Source organism: Brassica napus, chromosome A2, assembly GCF_020379485.1.
Source record: "Brassica napus cultivar Da-Ae chromosome A2, Da-Ae, whole genome shotgun sequence".
NCBI lineage: Eukaryota > Viridiplantae > Streptophyta > Magnoliopsida > Brassicales > Brassicaceae > Brassica > Brassica napus.
Genome location: NC_063435.1, coordinates 27677963 through 27699183, shown reverse-complemented (window position 1 = coordinate 27699183; position 21221 = coordinate 27677963). Strand labels below are relative to the sequence as shown.

The 21221-nt window shown below is 32.9% G+C and overlaps 4 protein-coding genes across 9 annotated transcripts; 2 read left to right on the top strand and 2 right to left on the bottom strand.

The window, feature by feature from the left end:
* Positions 1-3148: 3148 nt before the first annotated feature.
* Positions 3149-5605, top strand: LOC106425433. The gene is made up of 5 exons (XM_013866164.3): positions 3149-3748; positions 3852-3951; positions 4019-4118; positions 4224-4300; positions 4486-5605. The coding sequence occupies exons 1-5, from the start codon at positions 3655-3657 to the stop codon at positions 4727-4729; spliced, it is 615 nt and encodes a 204-aa protein (XP_013721618.2). The 5' UTR covers positions 3149-3654; the 3' UTR covers positions 4730-5605.
* On the bottom strand, positions 5216-7847 carry LOC106403898. 4 transcript variants are annotated; one of them, XM_013844682.3, is made up of 6 exons: positions 7618-7847; positions 7404-7526; positions 6379-6686; positions 6091-6211; positions 5623-5689; positions 5216-5532 (listed from the first exon to the last, which is right to left on the bottom strand). In XM_013844682.3, exons 2-6 carry the CDS (start codon positions 7457-7459, stop codon positions 5479-5481), a joined length of 606 nt encoding a protein of 201 aa, XP_013700136.1. In that variant the 5' UTR covers positions 7460-7526; positions 7618-7847; the 3' UTR covers positions 5216-5478. The 4 variants fall into 4 exon arrangements, with proteins under 4 accessions (XP_013700136.1, XP_013700140.1, XP_013700148.1 ...); XM_013844686.3 differs by having other exon boundaries at positions 6091-6178; XM_013844694.3 differs by having other exon boundaries at positions 6379-6626.
* A 4202-nt stretch (positions 7848-12049) lies between these two features.
* LOC106403843 (phospholipase D alpha 3) lies at positions 12050-16634 on the bottom strand. 3 transcript variants are annotated; one of them, XM_048746323.1, is made up of 5 exons: positions 16113-16634; positions 15916-16029; positions 14349-15561; positions 13185-13892; positions 12050-12641 (listed from the first exon to the last, which is right to left on the bottom strand). In XM_048746323.1, exons 2-5 carry the CDS (start codon positions 16015-16017, stop codon positions 12196-12198), a joined length of 2469 nt encoding a protein of 822 aa, XP_048602280.1. In that variant the 5' UTR covers positions 16018-16029; positions 16113-16634; the 3' UTR covers positions 12050-12195. The 3 variants fall into 3 exon arrangements, with proteins under 3 accessions (XP_048602280.1, XP_013700079.2, XP_013700095.2); XM_013844625.3 differs by having other exon boundaries at positions 15916-16036; positions 16136-16634; XM_013844641.3 differs by having other exon boundaries at positions 16136-16634.
* Positions 16635-17030: 396 nt separating this feature from the next.
* On the top strand, positions 17031-18439 carry LOC106425424 (probable sugar phosphate/phosphate translocator At5g25400). The gene has a single exon (XM_013866152.3). It carries the CDS (start codon positions 17178-17180, stop codon positions 18216-18218), a length of 1041 nt encoding a protein of 346 aa, XP_013721606.1. The 5' UTR covers positions 17031-17177; the 3' UTR covers positions 18219-18439.
* Positions 18440-21221: the final 2782 nt, after the last annotated feature.

Below are 21221 nucleotides of genomic sequence, written 5' to 3'. Positions count from 1 at the left end.
CTTTATCTCCTTACTTTAGCTTTATTTACTTTTAAATCACTAAATTTTACCAATCATGCTTTAGCTTTATTTTTAATAGTTAAAACTTAAATCAAGTTTCTGTAAACTTTTACCAATCATGCTTTAGCTTTATTTTTAAAGCTACAGCAAAAAAACTAAAGTAAAATTTTGTTTAATGTATTTTAGGTAAAAAACTTAAAGCTTGCTTTTATAAGCTGTAGAATCTTTGAAATAAAACAATTACTATAATATCAAATAAATTAGATAATCATAACTAAAAACATCTATAAATATTTAATTCAATTTTGGGTGTTGTCAAATTTTTGAAATATTTTAAATAAGATATATATTATTTACATATCACATTTTAAATAACAATAAACTTTGAGAATTTATAAAAAATATTAATATAAATTATTTAATTGATAAAAAATTAATTATTTATATATACATCACATATTTCATATATTTATTTTAAAATATCTACAACCTATAATTTACAGCTACAACAAATTTAACTACATCAAAAGTCTCTGCAAAAAAATCTACAGTAACAACTTTACAACTACAACCAATCTACATACAGCTAAACTTTTACAGCTAAATTTTTAGAGCTACAGTTGAACCAATCATCACCATTGTATGGTGCCTAGACATATATTTGGATGTATATGTGAAGTAAATACGATAGACATATTTTTTAATAATACTATATTAATAAATACTGTATAATAAATCCTGATGTGGAACTATTGATGTATATGTGAAGTTGGTGTCTTGTGTGATCGTCGAGATGAGATATCACCAGTTTTGTTCAAGTTTAAGAACATGGTGATTGGTGTATCAGAAAGCTCATGAGGGAGCTAATCATATTGAATCAACTAATGCAATCAAAAAACTAAAGAATATGCATCTTTCCATACCAAATCTGCTAAAGATCTTCCTAGTGAAGATTTTGTAGAAGCTGGTGACCCAAACCGATGGTTATTTTGAGAAGAGATTTCATGACTTCTTAATTTCAGAGCTCAATTTTCAACGAGCAGATATTCAACGGAGAGAATAGTTTCTGTTTCTATTTTTTTTTTCTCTGGAAAAAGAGGGTAATGCTATAGGAAAGAATAAGAGTACACGTGGACAATCCATTGATCTATGGACACGTGTTCTTCAACTACTGGAGCCGTTGGGGAAGTTGTTAGAAGTTTGTTACGATTGAGAAACAGAATTTCGAATAAAAGAAGAAGAATAGATTCATTTGTGAATATCTGAAATGTATGAGAGTTTTTCTTCTCAATTTGTTCTGAGTGTGTGTGAGGATAACTTCTCATAGCTCTAGAACTGTTTCTACTTGTATACTCTTGGCTTGGTGAGTTCGATTCTTTGTGAATAACATTGGATCGATTTGTAATAGAGATCAATGTTTACTGTATCAGATAAAAAGCACCAGGTTTAACCAAAAAAACTGGATGATGTTTATATACAATGAAACAAGGCAGGTTCAAGTTAGAAGCGTGTATGCTACTGATGTGGAACTATTGAAATTCTATAAATCCTGTGGTTTAAGTTCAAGAACAGCTCATGTACTGGAGAGTTCACAAGGAGCCAAACAGAACTATATATATATATATATTTTTTTTTACAGTAAACATTTACACACTCATGTAAACTCTGTAAACATTTCGAATCCGATGCTATATTAATTAATGTATTACAATGTCCATATATGTCTTATAAGTCTTTTATTAAAAAAAATTAGAAAAAATATAAAATTATTTATCATGGCTTACAAAATTATTTTATCATAATTTTAAATTGTTTATAAGAATTTATAAAACATTTATGAAAAATATAAATATGCATATACATTAAACGAAAAAGTCATCTAAGTGACTTTGGCTTACATCTGGATCATTTGTGAAGTCTTAAGAAAATTGTAATAATTTTCTTGGTCGATAATTTTTAGTTTTATTTATTTTAGTTTAGATTGGACGGTTAATTAATAGAACATAATTTATAGAAATCGATATAATGATTTCATATTCATATAAAATATAATCATATATGCTTTATAGATAATTAGGTTTAGAAGATTGACCAAATTATATTGAACGAAACCTGTGAGAACTTTGATTAAAAATTATTTTGCATTTCAATAAATTAAAAAGTGAATAGGGTAATGCTATGATTGAAAAGAATTATAAGATGGATTTTTGGTTTATTGATTGTATAATATGTATTACTATTTAGAGAGAGAAATAAATATTTGACAAAAAATAAGTAAAAATTTAGGAAAACATTAGCAAACATTAATTAAAAAAATAAAAATAAAAAGTAAAAAGATGTATAATATATGTAGGAGAAGTAAATATGATATTTACATATATAATTTGATAAATATTTGTTATTACTAAACATTTATCAGTTATTTTTACATCAAATTCATGGAAACTTTTCAAAATTTTATACATAATATATATTTTTATACAATATTTATATCCGCGAATTCGCGGACAACCACCTAGTATATATGTATATATTTAATCGTTGCACAAACAGCAACGGACTGTGAAAGGGTACTTGTTCAACAATCTTGACTCAGTGTCTAGTATATTGACATGGAAACTTATCATACTTTCTTTATCGTTGAACTTATGTAAATTGCAGAGAATGGAAAAGGGTTGGGAAGAACTAAGTGAAGCTCTAAGTGCAAAACAATGGGTGGAACAAGAAAGGGCAATTAATTAGGTCAGATCTTGATCATGTTTTTCTTCTTCTTCATCATTTTGGATTTGGAAAACTCAGTCAAGAGGAGATAAACCATTTTGTTTTGCTGCTGTGAATGCATTGCTGAGTTAGGAGGAGGGTAAAGGAAAATTTTATATCTTTGTATGCATCTAATCCTTAACAAACCAAACAGAGGCTCCTCGATGGTTTCAGTCGAACAAGTTGTGGGCTATTAGGAAATAAATCGATGATCAATAGATACCATAACTGAACCATAAAACAATTTCGTTGGCCAGGAAAAAATAACCGAAACAGAACCAAAATTTTCTACATACATGGCCGAATCACGCGTTACTTTGTTTCACGAGTGCGCCAAATAGTTATAGACAAAGGTGTAGCGAATCATTATTTAAGTTGAGACTTTAAAGACCTGATTTGGTGAAGTTTTTTGTTCATTTTCAAGATGTTTCTTATATTTAAATTTAATAAATGGTTTTGCTATTAGTCCAAACCCAAAGGCGTACTTTATTAAGGAGACGCCATAGCTTTTGTACTGGAGACTAAATATTACAAGATTCGTTATAATTAGCAAAAGGAAAATGCTAAAATTAGTAAGAGAATGATTGAAAGAGAGAAGAAAATCACAAGAAACGCGGCCAACCCTAACTTCTCCAACAAGGAATCTTGGGAATAACAAACAAAACAAAAGAATCGTAAAACCTCCGTCAAGACCAAAACTGCATCGGTCTGATTCGAACTCCAAACGAATCAGACAATAGCAAGAGACACTCCTTCGAATATAAAATCCGATACAAAGATTCACTTGATCATCCCTTCCAAATAAAGTAATCTTTAAACCCTAATCCATCAAAGAGGATGCTAATATCGTGTTACCTAGGGTTTCTTGATTTGCATTGATCTTGTTTCAAGAACATGGGAAGCTTTCGTCGCCGGACTTTTTCATACGACAAACTTCCGGCCGAACCCATTAGGCTCTCCGTTCTTAAACTAGATGGCACGTCCTTTGGTAAATGCATCATCATCGTATTATCTTTAACTTTCGTTGTGGTCACTACTTATCAATAGGCGTTGGCTAGCTTCGATTTTTAATCTATATTTACTACGTGAAGATGTTAACGTAACGAGCTCCGCGACCGTTAGGGATCTCAAGCTTGCTATAGAGACGGCCTTCAGCCACGTCCCCAAGAAGGGACCATCCAAGATCTCATGGTACTTTTACTAATTAACTTATATTATGGTAAATGCAAATTTCAAACAATGTGTTATCATGGTGAAGGCCACACGTGTGGGGACACTTCTGCTTGTGTTATGGGGATCAGAAGCTAGTCACCGATACGGAGTGCATCGGAAGTTATGGCATGAAGGACGGTGATGAGGTTTTATATCTAATCATTCCATCTTTTCATGATACATGTTATCGTTAGGTTTAGGCAGGTGTATGATTCAGTACATAACAAGACGTTATTACAAATATGTTTCAGGTAAGATTCAAGAACCATGTGTCTGGCAATGCCGTATTCAACAAGGGATACTCTAGGAAAACCAAACAAAATAATTTGTAAGTCTAATTATTTTCGGAGGGTTATTCTTTAATTACGGGTCTACTGGAGTAAAAACAAAAAGTCTAATTCTTTTATAGCTGGTTCTTGATGAACAATGTGTTTAATTAATACTTTTCATTTGTGATAATCCACAACTTTTTGATTCTTAACTAAAATATGTTATACTACAAACTAATAACAGAGAGAGGGTAGGACCAAAAAATGAAGCTGAGGAAGTGAATAGAATGGAGGAGATTGATGATGATCTTGAGAAAGGAAGCTTAGTGAGGTACGAGGATGATGTCTTGGAAGCTTCTCCAGAAGACAACAGGACTAGTCTAACCACTGTCCATGGTTGCTGCTTTGCTTTTGGTCTGAAGGAGCTTCTTGGGTTTGGCAATGACAAAAGCTATTACTCTTTGAGAGATACTTGGAGAGACGACTGAATGATTCCTTTTTTTCGGTTTTCTTTTGGTAAGAGTTTTGGTCGCAGGACACATTTATTTAACTTTGTAATCACAACAAAAATGATCAAAGGATCATGTTATATTACAAAGGATGGTATGTTCAGGGAAACTTCTAACAGATTAAACAAAAGTGGAAACAAACATAGCCTTTGTAGACATGCCTTGCTTTTGTCTGTAACCGCTGTGTAGCCGCCAACAGAAAGAACCTGAAGATTCAGGTGGTTTGGGAGAAAATGCTAAAGCCTTGACCCCATGATCTGAGACCAAAGTGTTTGAGATGTCAAGGTCATTGACTGAGTTGCAGTTCTTGGCCATTGTGACTGTGTTGTCTAAAACATTGACACATCCGCTCAGATTCACCTTTACTAGACCAACGTTGTTGCTCTGAAACAACTCAAGCAAATAACCAAAGTGGTTGATCCTGTGACATTCCTCAAGTTTCAAACTTTCAAGAGACTATGCGGATAAAAATAAACATTTACTTGGGTTATAAAATATAATACAATTCTGAGTTTATTACAATAAATCAAGTGTGTAACACATACCAAACACACAAACAACAGAAATAATATAAATTGGTATTTTCCTGTTGAAGGTAAAATATCTTAGTTCCTTGAGATTTTAAATACTTTTCAGGAAGCCAAGTTTGATTACACACAAGAACACACACAAGAAGAAGAAAAAGAAGGAGGAGATGAGATTAAGTATATTCTTGAGTTGCAAATCAATCAATCATACAAGCCCTCTTGCTCCCACACATCCACCAGAAAATCCACCATTTCCTGCCCACAACCATTAATCATATATATCAAAATCAGATTTTACAAAAAAAAAAAAAAAAGTGTCTGGAAAGTTTCAGAAAGAATGCTTACAGGGAGAGGTATTGGACGAGAGAACCGCTTGTTCATACCCAACAAGCTCTCATATGTTGCATTCCAGCTGCACGAATCAAAAATACTTGTCTCATGAGGGTTGAAGAGTTATTCAAATGGACAATAATTCTGATTGCACTACTTTCCAACTTCAAAAGTGTAAGAGCCTCATCTTCTATTAACCTAAGAAGAGCCTTAAGGACTACTAAAGAGGAAAAAATCAATAACAAGACACCATTCTTGTAACAGAATCCTACAATGTTCGGTATGGTTAACAACAGAATTCAGGAAAAAACTGGAATCTTATTTACACACTCTTATAAGCAATAAATGTATATAATATAAATGGGACATGAACTTTTCTGTAAATAGCAAATGTTTTCAAAATAAGAATGACAATCTACAGTGTACTACATTCATAAAGGACATGCAGATACATAAGAGAAAAAGAGAGCTACTTTCACCAACCTTATTGTAGGTTCTCGAACTTTGGCCTTTGTTTGAGAAGATCCACTTGCAAGCCACTGTTGTCTAGTTTGTAACCAGAGGCTCAATCCTAAACCAGGAGGAAACATCAGAGACAACATTTCTGTAAGGTAAAACGACACCACTGAAGAACAAGAATGAGAATAAACAGGGCAGAGAACCCATGAGGTACTAAAACAAAAAGCAATCAAAAAAGTCCAAGCAGTAATACGTCAAGATTCAGGGCAAAATAGACCAATACACACAAGAGAAGTTGAAATTACAGCTCACCATTGTTAGCAAATTCATTGGGGTTGCTACTACTTGCAGAAGTAGCAGTGTTGTTAGTGAAGCTGATAGAAGACACGCTTCTCTGTGACTGCATTGTGCTGTTGTTATCCATCTCGCAGGTGCTTGTGCTCCAGAAATCGTCTGATACGCTTGGCTTCTTCACTAGACGACCTTGAATCCTTAACCCTTTAGACGGCTCATCCACTGCAACTATAAGCGGTGGTTTATTGCAGCATCCAAAACAACCTCTGTACTGCCATAAAACAAAAACGCCAGTGAGAAGAGAAGTGCAGAAAACGTGTGGAGACCTGTTCTTGAAATCAAGAGAAAATGCAAAAAGATCAGGGATTTGAATTTGGAAGACTCTTTGTTAGAAAATAACATAAGGATAAAAGTAGATAAGTATTCATGTCACATGTATATCCCCATCTAGAGATTATGAAGTGAAGTTTCACTAATGATCTTAACCATATTGAGATACAAAACTAAGACTTGAGAAATGATTTCAATCCATATTGTTTGCTTAAAAATGCAATAAACAACCATATACTATATGCACAGTTACCATACAGAGAGATAGAGCAGTAGCTACCCTAACCTTCAAAAACAAGGAAACAACATAGCCACAAGATCTCAAAAGATGATGGGTCAAACTCAGATCTTAAAAGTTCAAAATTTTACTACAATTCTCACAGGATTCCTCTTCCTTTCTGACTCATACATACATAGAGGTAACACAACCACATACAAAGGGAGAAAACTACATCAAACAAAACTAAAACTTGAGAAATGATTTGAATCCATATTGTTTGCTTAAAATGCAAGCAACAACCATATACTATATGCACAGTTACCATACAGAGAGATAGAGCAGTAGCTAACCTAGCCTTCAAAAACAAGGAAACAACATAGCCACAAGATCTCAAAAGATGATGGGTCAAACTCAGATACTTAAAAGTTCAAAACTTTACTCCAACTCTCACAAGATTTACACAAAGAGAAAGGGAAGAAGGATACAGACTCACCCCATGCAACCAAGTAACTGGTAGATCCAAGAGGGAATATAATCACGGATATGCATCTACAGCAACCAAAGTAACGACCTTCTTATCAACACTCTGATCCCTGGTAAGACTAGTCTCACTATCCTGCAATTTTCAAGATCCAATTTTTTTTTTTTACTTTTTTTTACCAAAAATCAATCACTCAATCAGAAAAAATAAATAACGAAAAAATAACCTCAGAAATGGCATATTCGGGGAAAATTGGGATTAGGGTTTTGTTCAGCCACCTCCCTAGCAGCTTGATTGATTGATTCAAGAATTCAAGAACAGAGCGTCTTCTTCTTATTATTCTTCTTTATTCGACTTTTCTTTTTCTCCTGCAACTTGTGTGTGTGTAGTGTATGCGTGTGTGGTGGTTCTGCAACTCCCCCAAAAAGAAGGAATAGAAAAATTCCGTTTTTTTTTACAATTAATCAGTTATTCCTTATTAACTAACTGTTAATTTTATAATAAATAAGTAAATAATTTAAAATAAAAATCTAATAATTTAAAATAAAAATCTATCTACCATTTAGATAAATAATCATCAATGTCCCTATTTCCATTTAATAATTTATTAAAATTATAATTTTAGATTAGAAAAATAAATAGTGGTATATCTTTTTTTTGGTCAACAAATAGTGGTATATCTACTAGGGAAATTTACTTGTAAAAAATGTAATTTAAAAGCACTGATTCCTTGATCAAAAAAAAAAAAAAAAAAAAAAAAAAGCACTGATTCCCAAAAGGGCTAATTGGCGAAATAGCCATTTTTTTATGATAAATTAAGGAAGTAGTGATGATTTTGACATAATTCATTGTCAGGCTTTTGTGCTTCCTCTCACCCGGTTATGCCCTTTAAAGTAATAGGTCACCGGTTTCATATTACAAAGTAAACGACGTGGTGGGTTTGCGTCGCACCGTAACAATCACAAAAACATACGGAGCGCGTGACAGAGATGTATTCAACACATTATGAAAGGGGATGCAGATATATGAGTAGATAAAGATCGTAAGTGTACCAAAAACAAACGGCGAATTGACGACAATGAAACAAGTGTATTCTATACCAATTATAGAAGGTCCATACTACGTAGTATAAGGCGAATAGTATCCTTATAAATGTAGTTCCAATTGAAAGAGCATATAAATACTTTGGGTACAGTTGAAATGTGTATGACGCAAGGAAAGAACGTAGTACTTTACCCAAATGAAAGCCAAATACTCATTTTGCCAGCTTCAGATAGGCAAAATCAACAGTTACTATTTAGAACCGAACTATTCCATATGGTATACAACAATATCATAGCTAGAGTTGTGTGGGAGTTAGAAAGTACCGTACATGGGGTTGGATGAAGAGACGGGTACATATAGCGTGGGATACGTCTAATATAACAACATGGACGTGAGGCTTGGCCCTGGTCAACCAAAACCCTTTGAATGCAACAACATGATACAAACCATCAAATTTATATGAGTGTTGTTTCATGCCACATGAACAATATAGAATATAAACTTGGGAATGTAATTTACCAATATAATCACTTACAAAGACAATGACTTCTACGGTTGGGGAGAGATGGTGACATAATTAATGACAATGGCTTACAGCTACTCCATATTAAAGAGTAGGAGGAAGCCACGTAAACATGTGGAGTTAGTAAAGATATTTTTACTGTGTGGAGTTAAACAAATGGTGTAAATTAGTAGTTGTATCAATAAATGTTGTATTCCATCTTCTTATCAATGCAAGTCAATCTGAAGAAACTCAAAGCAATGAGGTTGAGAATTTATAAACCCTAATCCAATATCAATCCCAATCTTTCGTAAACTAAACTCAAATTTCGAAATACAAGTAATATTCATTTCTATTCTACATGTGCATATAGAATAGAAAATGTGACAAACGATATAACAAATACAAATATATTGTTCAAATTTTGAAGTGTTTGTGATTGCAAGGAATGAGGTAATGCTTACACTAAACTCAAATGTTGATATGGCTATGCCTTCATGGAAGGTGGTAATGCTTGCCCCAATGTCAATTCCAATCGTACATATAAACTAAACCCTATGAACTAATCACTAAACCCTACACGGAAATATAAACCCTAATTCAATGTCAACTCCAATCTTTCATAAACTAAACCCTAGCCACTAATACTAAATCCTACATGGAAATATAAACCCTAATCTAATGCCCCAACTCTAATGTCAACCCCAATCTTTCATAAATTAAATCCAAATTTCGAAATACAAGTAACATGCATTTCCATTCTACATGAGCATATAAAATAGAAAAGGTGAATATATAGTTGCTATCTAAAGATCATCTTAATATATTTCTCAAATGTTGATATGGATATATCTCTTATGAAAAATGGTAATGTTTGCCCCAATGTAATTGTACATAAACTAAACCATATCAACTAATCCCAGAAATATAAACCCTAATCCAAAGTTAACCCCAATCTTTTATAAACGAAACTCTAACCACTAATTACTAAACCCTACATGGAAATATAAACCCTAATCTAATATGAACCCCAATCTTTCATAAACTAAACCCAAATTTCAAAATTTTATCATATAGAATAGAAAAGGTAAAAATCAATATAGCATAGTACATATATATTATTCAAATTTTGAAGTGTCTATGATTAACTGGAATGGGCTAATGCTTACACCAAATTTCGATTGACTGTAGCGAAAAGAAATGAAGATTGACGGTATTAGAGAAAAGAGGTGCAAGAGACAACATCATATAAATATCATTCAACATCACATTGTATTCTTTTTAATTTGATGTCATAATAAATTCTATTCCATTTAAATTCAATATATTATTTCTCTTTACAAAATCATATACAGACTAATATAAAACATATGTATACACCAATTCAGAACTCATATCAATAGAACATGAAACAACAACGAACAAGATGAATCCTCTCTTTCAAGCATCAAATGAAATATAACTTACTAAATAATACATTATATATTAATAAAAATGGCAAATAAGAGAAAAACCAAATTTGAAGGAAAGACAATCTATTCCATTTCATAAAGTAGTATATAAATACTATTACCCTTCCAACTAATCCATGACAAACCTGAAGAACAAAATAAAAATGAAGACACACGTTCGTTTACAAGTTGGAAGGAAATAATAGCATATGAGATAGGCTACAAGTATATGAATTACTTTATGCTTAGGTTATATGTTTAGTTGTGTCAATCTCAAATAGCCTATGCGAGTAAAGAAGTAACATATGCATTTAGAATTGTACCATCTGATATAATATAGAATTTATATATATGGAATGAAACATATGGTCAGATGGAATGAAAAGCGAATAGTATATTAGTTCTGATATGATTCTTCAGAAATAGCAGAGGAATGGAATGACAGGTAGCCAATCTTTAAAACTAAGATTTCCCATTTCAAATAGCACAAGATCCATAAGATATTCCATTTCACAGAGAAGTAAACTTATTTATCGTAAAAGAGACTTTTAATTCCATAATTACTATCCTCCCTTCGCAGTAAACATATGAGTACGACGAACCAAAAAATTTCAACCTTAAATCAATTTGTTTACCTCAGATTACCAGATCAGATATGCAACAGAAACGCTGAGTTAGATTTATCAACTTAGAATAGACTAGGGCTGAATCTATTCCAAATAGGGGAAATGAAATTGAAACAATTGAATATACGTTAGAAAACAGAAAAGTTACAATATTACAACAGATCTCAACCTAATCGCCGATATGAAAGAGATGAGGTTCTGGTGATCGTTCACGCCGATCACACTTACGAACTCTTCTCGCAACCAATTTCACAAGCACATACGATTTCCCCTTTACAACACACTTCTTGGAGTCGAAGAAACACAGAGGAGGCCGACAGTGATGATTGTGGAGAGAAAATCGGTGGTTTGGAAGAAGGTCAACAGTGGCAATTGTGAAAAGGGAAGATGTGAAGTCGAGTAAGCCACGATTTACCTTTGTAGAGTTAATAATTAATTTTTGTTTTATTTTTTTTAGCAGGTTACGCCGGTTGAGGATAAGGGTATTACAGTATTAATATGTATATGTAACAGCGTGTATATGTCTGTTAGGGGAAATATTTACTTGGTGAATTATGCTTTTTTTCATAGCTATAGAGCCCAATTACCCTTCCCAAAAAGCTTTGCTTTTTTTTATATTTTGCTTTAATATGTATAGAAAAGAAAGAGATTCGTGCATGTGAGAGCCATTGTGATTACTGATTAGGAATATCTTTTTATGTTCTTCTTTTTAAAAAAAAAACATTTTTTATGTTCTGTCAACGTACTTTTTTTTTCCTTTTGTTATTGTCATGATTTTTATATTATAAATTAGAGAATTTCCAAGCTAAAGTATATAATCCTCTTGAGGAGAGGACGTTGTTTGGTTCCTTTTTGATTGATTAGTGAATAGCAAAACAATTTGAGAATGTACAAAAAAAAAAAGCATTAATGAGTGAACATGGATGTATTTTTGTCGGCAGTGTCAATGGATAAGTTGAATTATGTCGCCATCTCAGTTATTGATAATGTGAAAAAATGTTTGAAGAGTTTTCGTTTGTTGTTGTTATCCATAAGTTTGATTAAAAAGGGTTTATGAACGGTCTAGACTGTTTTCCACATTAAACTCTTTTTTTCGTCTCAAATTTATTTAAACTAGACTTAATTAACACAACCGAAATTACACATTCTGCATATAGTATGCGATGCAAGTCTTACATCACTTAAGTAGTGAGGATGGGAGGGAGATAGTTAGATTTTTCACCTAAAACCTTTGCGTTTGTATCAGGAAACAACTCAGCCCCAGCAAGATTTGTTACCTCCCCGTTGGTACCAATGCTAATCGGATAACTAAGTAAGTGCCCCGGTAGATCATGATCTCGAGGGTACACTTGTGCTGAGTATAGTCCCCATAGCTCGTCTGCCTTAGCATTGATCATTCTTATGCACTCTTCGCTTTCGGGGAACATGAATGGATTGGTTATAACCCGTAGATGTTCAAGCCACAGTGATATCCTAAAGCTGAAAACTTGACCCGTTGGCTTCATTTGATTGGTAGATAGCAAATGGTTAGGTTGGTATGCTCCCATTGCGATCTCTGAGTCACGACCTCCATCCATAGACCTTTGGTTAATATTTGCTGATCCTATTATTATGTATTCATCATCAACTGCAAAGAGATAGGAAGTTAGGAACTGTATATGTTATGAGAACTATTCTGGATAGCTTTTTTAGGCTTGGCTTTGATGGGTTCATGTAGGCCTCGGAATTTTTGTCTGAACCAAACCAAAAGTTTTTGGATTCCGGTTTAGTTTTGGTTATAAATTCGGTTCGATTTGGTAAGTTAAAAATAATTTTAGTTAAACAATCGGTTACTTCAGTTTTCTATTTTTCAAAAAAAGTTATAAGCAAAGGTTACCATCTCAAACCAAAAATCTAAACCAAACTAACCAAATATCAAATCGAACTAACCGAAATCAACCACTCATATTCTTAACAAAATTAAAAACCAAACTAATCAGAATACCAAACCAACCAAAGTTTCTAGGCATAAATTCAAAACTTTTAGGTGGAACCAAACAAAATCAAACTAACCAAACCGAATAACCGTACTACCCGCACCGGGAGGCCTAGGTTCATGGGCTTTTGGCCCACTCCAAAACCTAAGTTGGATACTAAATTTCCTTGTCATGCAAGGTAGATTTTGACTTACCAATCATCATTTTAGAATGGACATAGATCATGAACCGACGAGATTCTTGAGCTCTTGCGTAATCAGGATTGGCCGCTGGTTTCTCCGGAGGCGAGTATTCACCCGCCTTGTTAACTTCCCGGTTCCCGAGGCAGAAAAACGTTAAGTAGTCTCTAGGGTTTGCATCTAAACCTTTCTTCCTAAGAGCAATGACGACATCAGTATACATCATCTCCATTGTTCTCCTTTGCCAATCTAGTATTGCTTGAACCGAAGCAGAACCAGGTTTCCCTTCAGGCCACAACGGTATCACAACATACACTGAAAACCTCTCCCCTGCCTCGATTTTGCTCACAATCTTGAGGGAAATCTCTTTGGGAATAAGGTGTAAAGCGTTGATCTCGTTTATATTAACGTCTCTTGAACTCCATCCAAAGGAGCTTCCTAGGAAGTATTGGTTCTCAATGTAGATAAAGTGTTTGGCTCTCCTTATGGCGTTAATGTAAGCGTCTTGTATGCTTCTTTCAATGACGTTATTTTTTCCCGTGATAAGTCCTACGCTGGAAGCTTCACGAGGATCCTCTGGGAATCCTAGAACCGCACCATCATCTATCGACCGGAAAATTTGGACCGTCCAACCTTCAACATCGTCGGATTTTACAAATGGTAGTGGCGGAACCGTGATCTCTGAGAGCCGTTCCATTGATACTAGGTACCTTCTACCACTACCTGTAAACAAACAAAATTAGTATATAATGAAACTAACGATTAAATGCTTTGAGTTTCTAGGAATGATTGTTTTAAGACTTTGATTGTTTAATTCCATGAGTTTCTAAGCCACTAAATTTAATATGAATGCCCTTTAAAAAATAATTCATGAGTTTGTAATCTACATGCAACTACTTTTTCACATTAAAAATAGAAAAATATCATAAGATATATTTTCTTAAAATAATTTGCAAACACCAAATTCAAACAAAGCCTTTTTAGGTAAATAATTCAAATAAATCCTTTTTCCTTCCGCTATAATAATTTAAAACATAAAAACTATTTAAAGTTTTAAATGGTGTAGATATATTTGGAGAAAGTCATGTAAACTTTATAACTTGTTTTTTTTTGGTAAAGTTGTTATAAGATGTAACTGAAAAACAAACTGTTGAAGCCTAGCTTAATTTGTTTCAATACCTTGTTTCATCCATCTCTGTTCAAAATTGTACAAAACATCCCAAGCCGCAGGACCATCCAGCTTGCAGTGAATGTCATGCCAAGGCTCACGTGGACCACCTTTTTTAATCGATGCGCCATCAAAGTTCGGCTGGTGAAAGTCATTAGAATGAAAATTATTCAAAGTACCGAATAGAGGATGCTCCTGAGTATCATACCTCCCATCACAAAGATCAATCCCTCCAAGAAAACTTACTATCCTTCTCTTAGTTTTGGTTCCCTCCACTTCAGCGTCCACCACAACGGTCTTCTGATGGTGAGTAAACATCGCAGCCACTTCAAACCCTTGAACAATGCTACTACCGTTATCAGGATTCCGCGGACACAAAACGCAACGCACTTTCGTGTTTTTGAAGTAATTATAAGTTTCTTGATCATGAGTCATCATTAAACCGTCTCTCTTGAATGCCTCGTTAGACGTTCTGTCGTCCCACACAAGCATTAGAACGGTCACGTTTTCTTCTGCTTTCTTCTTCAGTAATTCTCCTAACTTCAGGTTACCTCCTTGTCTCGGCCGTTTAGGATCTCTGATCAATGTTATGTCGGTGTAGACCGACCAACCTGTGATATATATTAAATGTTTTGCGTCCCATATTGCATCAAAAATATCTTCCCAACACCGATGATGACTGTATATCACTTGTCCTCCCGAGAGGGTAATGTCCTGGTAATCTTCGAGGACATGAGCGTCTTGGTAAAGCGTAACCTTGCAACCTTCTCGTTGGTTGAAAAATGCGTTAGGGACTCCTTTGAACGAAGGTATAACGATACCTTTGTTCCAGTTCACGTCATGTGTTACGCTAGTGAACGTCACACGTACATGGATTTTCGAACCTCCTTGGATAGGACTCTTGTGCTCGTCTAAAAGGTCGAGCCATCGGTCTACAGGTTGTCCTGTGATGACTTCGGTGACAGGTAAATAAGCTCGGCCGATTAAATTCGCACTGATCGGTTCATCTTCTTTGACTGTGAATATGATTTTGGAGATTGAATGTGCGGCGTATAGATGAAAAGATTGGAACCACTTAGGATGACGTCTCATCGTGGTTCGAGCCACCCTTGCTCTGTCTAGGTCAACGGTTGCGTAGAGATGCCCTCCTAGTAAATCTGCGCATGAGGACGTTAGATTCTTGATTGGGGATTGAATCTTTTTCCCCGCCGGTTCCTTGTTCCCCTATTAATCATTTTGAGTTTTATTTTACAAGGTAATGATTGTCAAATATATATACTTTTTTTTTGACAGCGTCAAATATATATATAAAAGAAATGAAATTAGATAGTGTTGGATTTTTAATAAAATATGCTTTAGAATATTAGTCATCTAGCTACTAAAGACTTTGATAAATTAGAAATAATACTAAACTATACAATCCATTAAATGAATTAAGAAAAGAGAGATACAATGTTATTCATAAGATAAATGAACTTATCCGATGAAAATTTTAATTAGTTAACATTTTAAAAATATTATGTGATTCACATTTTATGATCACTAATAAATTCGGACTATAATGATTATCATACATACCGTGCCAGTGCCACATAAACTGAATTTTCCACGTTTATGCAACCTGTCGATCCTGTATATCTTCACTTCAAGAGTCCCATGCAGCAGCAACTGTTCCGCCATATTCCTTTTCACCTGCAAGCTATTTGAGTTTAAAATATAGGTTTGGATTATCTCGGGGAAAGTGGATGAATGTTTTCTTTGGATGAGTATATTACTATAACTAATAATGAAAACAAACCACAAGGAATAAGAATAATCTCCCTTTTGATGATCTTATTTTGCTAAAAGGCTTCTAACCGCTTAGGCAATATAAAGTATGTATACGTAAAGTTAGAATATAAGGACAAAATCGAGTTTGGAAAATGAAACGTTTGGATCAGGATTGTGGATTACTTGAGAAAACTGCATGGGTTTGATTGCTAGAAGAAAGAGGTGAAGTCTTTTAAAGACAATATGCCATCTTAAGTAATCCTTTTCTTGTAGGCCAAACCAAAGACAAGGAAGTCCCAAATGGAATATTCTTCTTTTGGACATTAATCTGACGTATACAACTTATTCCATCCCAATCCATTACTATTCTACATTTATGTCTACTGAAGAGACCATTAAACACGATATTGTTTATATGAAATAAACCGATATTAATCCGCATAATAGTGGTAACATCCAAGCCATATGTCAAAATGAAAAATTAAATCTGGTCACTAGCTAATGTTATCTGGGGAATGTCAATGATGGAGTATTAGATTTACTGTTATTTTCTGAATATCTGGAAAATTAGGGGGTTTTAAGGATTATTGGATTTTTTTTAAATGATAATCGGATTTTGGAAACAAATAACAAAAGTAAAAGACACTTATGAAAGAGAAGTTTTTATTTTATTAATCAAATCACAGAATGCTGAAAAACCGACGCATAAAACATAGTTTTGAAGTAACTAATAAAGATATTTGGTGCATTTATATATTTTATAAATAACATACATCATTCTCAAAGGGGTTTGAAAAGAGTAACTAAGCCTCTTGGAGAATGATGTATGTTATTTATAAAATATATAAATGCAAATATCCTATAGTTATATAATCATCTATGAGAATATGAATATTGTTATTCAGTCATTACTTAATAAATAAATAAAAGAAATATATAAATTGGTAAACACTTCCGTTACATAGTGGAAACGTTATTTCAGGATCTCACCAAACAAACTCGCTGTTCCACCAGAACCGCTGTCTCAGTCGCAATAACCACTGTCCGGAGAAACAATCATCTTCAAGAAAATGGGTAAAGGCGGATCACTAAGCGAAGGCGTGATCAAGAACATCGTCCTCTCCTACACATACGTAGCGATATGGATCTTCCTCAGCTTCACCGTCATCGTCTACAACAAATACATCCTCGACAAGAAAATGTACGACTGGCCTTTCCCTATCTCCCTCACCATGATCCACATGTCCTTTTGCTCAACCCTAGCTTTCCTCCTCATCAAGGTCTTCAACTTCGTCGAGCCTGTCTCCATGTCACGTGACACTTACCTTAGATCCGTTGTTCCCATCGGCGCGTTGTACTCACTCTCCCTCTGGCTCTCAAACTCCGCTTACATTTACCTTTCCGTCTCCTTCATCCAAATGCTCAAAGCCCTCATGCCCGTCGCGGTTTACTCCATCGGTGTCTTGTTCAAGAAGGAAGGTTTTAAGTCGGAGACTATGGTTAACATGTTATCCATCTCCTTTGGTGTCGCAATCGCTGCTTACGGTGAAGCTAGGATTGATGTGTGGGGTGTGGTTCTTCAGCTAGGTGCGGTTGCGTTCGAGGCGACAAGATTGGTTTTGATTCAGATCTTGCTTACCTCTAAAGGAATCACGTTGAATCCTATCACTTCTCTTTACTACGTTGCACCATGCTGCTTAGGGTTCTTGTTTATCCCTTGGATTGTTGTGGAGTTTCCTGTTCTTAGAGAGACCTCTAGCTTCCATTTTGATTACGTTATTTTCGGGACGAATTCGTTCTGTGCGTTTGCTTTAAATCTTGCTGTGTTCCTTTTGGTGGGGAAGACGTCTGCTTTGACCATGAATGTTGCTGGTGTGGTTAAGGACTGGTTATTGATCGCATTCTCATGGTCGGTTATTAAGGACACTGTGACTCCTATTAATCTTTTTGGTTATGGGATTGCCTTCTTGGGCGTTGCGTACTACAATCACGCTAAGTTACAAGCGTTGAAAGCTAAAGAGGCTCAGAAGAGTGCTCAGCAGATCGATGAGGAGAGTGGTCGGCTTTTGGAAGAGAAGGAAGGTGGGAGGAAGATTGAGCCAGAGGACTGATTTTGTTTGGTGAAGTTTATGATTTTATTTTATTTGCTTTAACTTACATTTTGTTTGAATAAGAGCTTGAAGGGTTTATAAGTAGATGGAAGACAAGTTTTGGTTTATGATAATGAGACCTAAGTATTGCAAGTTGTCTTACAATTTGCCTTGGTAGTGAATCTGAGTTTAGGTTTGGTTGTTTATGGTTATGTTTTGTGTTATTTATCAACATTTGTCAACTGAGTTTGAGTTCTTATGTTACTGGTTTGGCTAACTATGAATTGTATATTGCATGAAGCATAAGTTTCATTTTAATGAAGACGGTAACAAAAGAGTATGATCCGTTAGGGCCCACTAATAGCATAATTTACCAGAACATTGAAGATTTCTGTAACTAGAAATACTACTCTCAAGACCATGTGGTTCTCAAAATTGAAATCCCTTAGTTAAAATTCAATAGAAAGATATGATGAATCTACTAAGTAGACAAATAGAGTGCCTTCCTCTCTCTGTCTCCACCGTACGTTTCTCGGCTTACAGTTTAGGCTAATTTTAAGTTACATATCTGAAGTGCCTCCAGGGAAAGACATGATCACTCAAGGTTGGCATCTTCTGGTCTGCACCTGATTTTTATATATACTTTGATATGCATTCATTCTTGATATCTGATTTGTACGAGATGATGCTGAGCCTGCTGAAAAGTCATGCCTAACTATGGTGACAATTTTCGAAATGATGTGTGGAATGTAAAAATGCTATCCCCCATATGGTCGATCCTAATTAACTCTTACTACGATTTGTATATCTTTAATTTGGTTTTGGCTGATATTTATATTGAAGATAATTATAAACTTTAGCAGAGTTTTGATGATTTTAAAATTAAATCATTCAACTTAATTTAAAAAGAGTTTTGATGATATATAGATTTTGTTAATTGTTTTTTGTAGATTATCACAAACTTTAATTGAAGATAATTATAAACTTTAGCAGAGTTTATTTTAAAACATTGTATGATATTATGTTGTTGTGTTTGTTGTTGAGTTTTGATGATTTTAAAATTAAATCATTAAACTGAATTTAAAAAGAGTTTTAATGACATATAGATTTTGTTAATTGTTTTTTTCGTAGATTATCACAAACTTTAATTGAAGACTAGGTGTCTTCCTGCACTATGTGCACTAAAAAATTTTAAAATATTTTTCAACAGATAAATATAAATTATATTTTAAAATAAAATTTTATTAATATTGTAAATTTTCTTTTTCGTATCAATATTTTAATATAAATTTGATTTAATTAAACATAAAAATTATATTTAAGAATATGCATGTATATATTTGAAATTATAAACTTACATAGATTTTTCTATCTATTTATTTTAATTAAATATATTAAATAAATTTGTAAAAGTTGCATAATTACCAAAAATTAAAATTAAACAATATTTATAAAATTTGTAGATATATAAGAAAATAATAATTTTACGATTAAATTTTTATAATTTTCTAAAAAAAAATTGTATACATTTTTGAAAATTTTAGTAATAAAATTGTATAATTTTAAAATATATAATTAAATTATATTTCAAAATTTATAATGCCAAATTTGAATATATTTATTTTAATGATGATTTATGATATATTCCCATATTCTAAAAACATGATAAATTTAAATTGACATTAAATGTAATATATGAGTTATTATCATATTTTAGAAAGTTTACCAAAAATATAAATTAACATTAAATGCAATTGTCCATGTCATATTAAGCTATAAGACATGTCCTCAATTTCAATAGCCATGTCATATTTGTTTTGTGAAGTTGATTGTAGAGAGAACATCTGGCAAAATCACATCGCAAATATAGTCTAGGGGATAATTATAAACTTTAGCAGAGTTTATTTTAAAACATTGTATGATATTATGTTGTTGTGTTTGTCGTTATCTTTTTTCTGCCATCGACTTTTTTAATTCAGTAGTTTTTATGAAATCTGCACTTGAAACATAAAAAGCTAGAAATATTTTAATTCTTATAAGAAAAACTAATAAAAAATCAGAAATCAGAATAGTCCTATAGTAAAACCAAAATATATCAAATTTTAATGCAGTTATACGTTCACTTTCCAAAAGCTATGATATACATTAATTAATAATAGAACCGATAGTAAACATGAAAATAACTTAGATATCTTTTATAAATCTTATATGTTTTCATAGTGTTACATAACCAATTGGACATAATCTATTATCTCTTATCTTTTTTTTACAACAATCTAATATTTCTTATCATATTGCCCCTATTAATTACATTTACCAGACTTACTCATGGCCCATTTTATTATAATCCATATTTACTTTGTCCATTATTTATACGATGTGTCAAATAGACTAATATAAATCCCACATGGATTTATATGTAACTGAAATAATAAACCAATAAACTTAAGTCTTCTGATATAACATATTTTATATGTAGTTCATATTTCTATTGCTTTTTAGCTAATAACGAACAGTCGCTAAATATTAATGTAAATGGAAGTTTCTTAAGCAGATAAGATAATCGTCCAACAAAATATTATTTATAGTATTATAGTCTATTCCTTAATATATATCACTAATAATAAAACTTTACAAACCCATGTACATAATCAACTTGAAAAAATATTAAATAAAAATGGTTGTTTAAATATGTTATTTATGTATATTTTATATAACTATATGCCAATGCGAATCTACTAAGACAAATTATAAACACTAATCTAATTGACAGTTAGATAAATAAATAAAATTACTCATATAAATAAAAAAAATTGGTGTATAAATGTTATATTGAACAAATATTTAATACCAATAAATGTAGAAAATATACTCTAACAAAAACTATAGAAAAATATTGATATATATAATTATAAGAACAAACATCCGTACAGGTATGCGGGTCAAACTCTAGTTCGCTTTTTAAATTTCTTCGAATATACTATAACAATTTTTTTTTGCATTAATGGTTCTAATAATTAATTG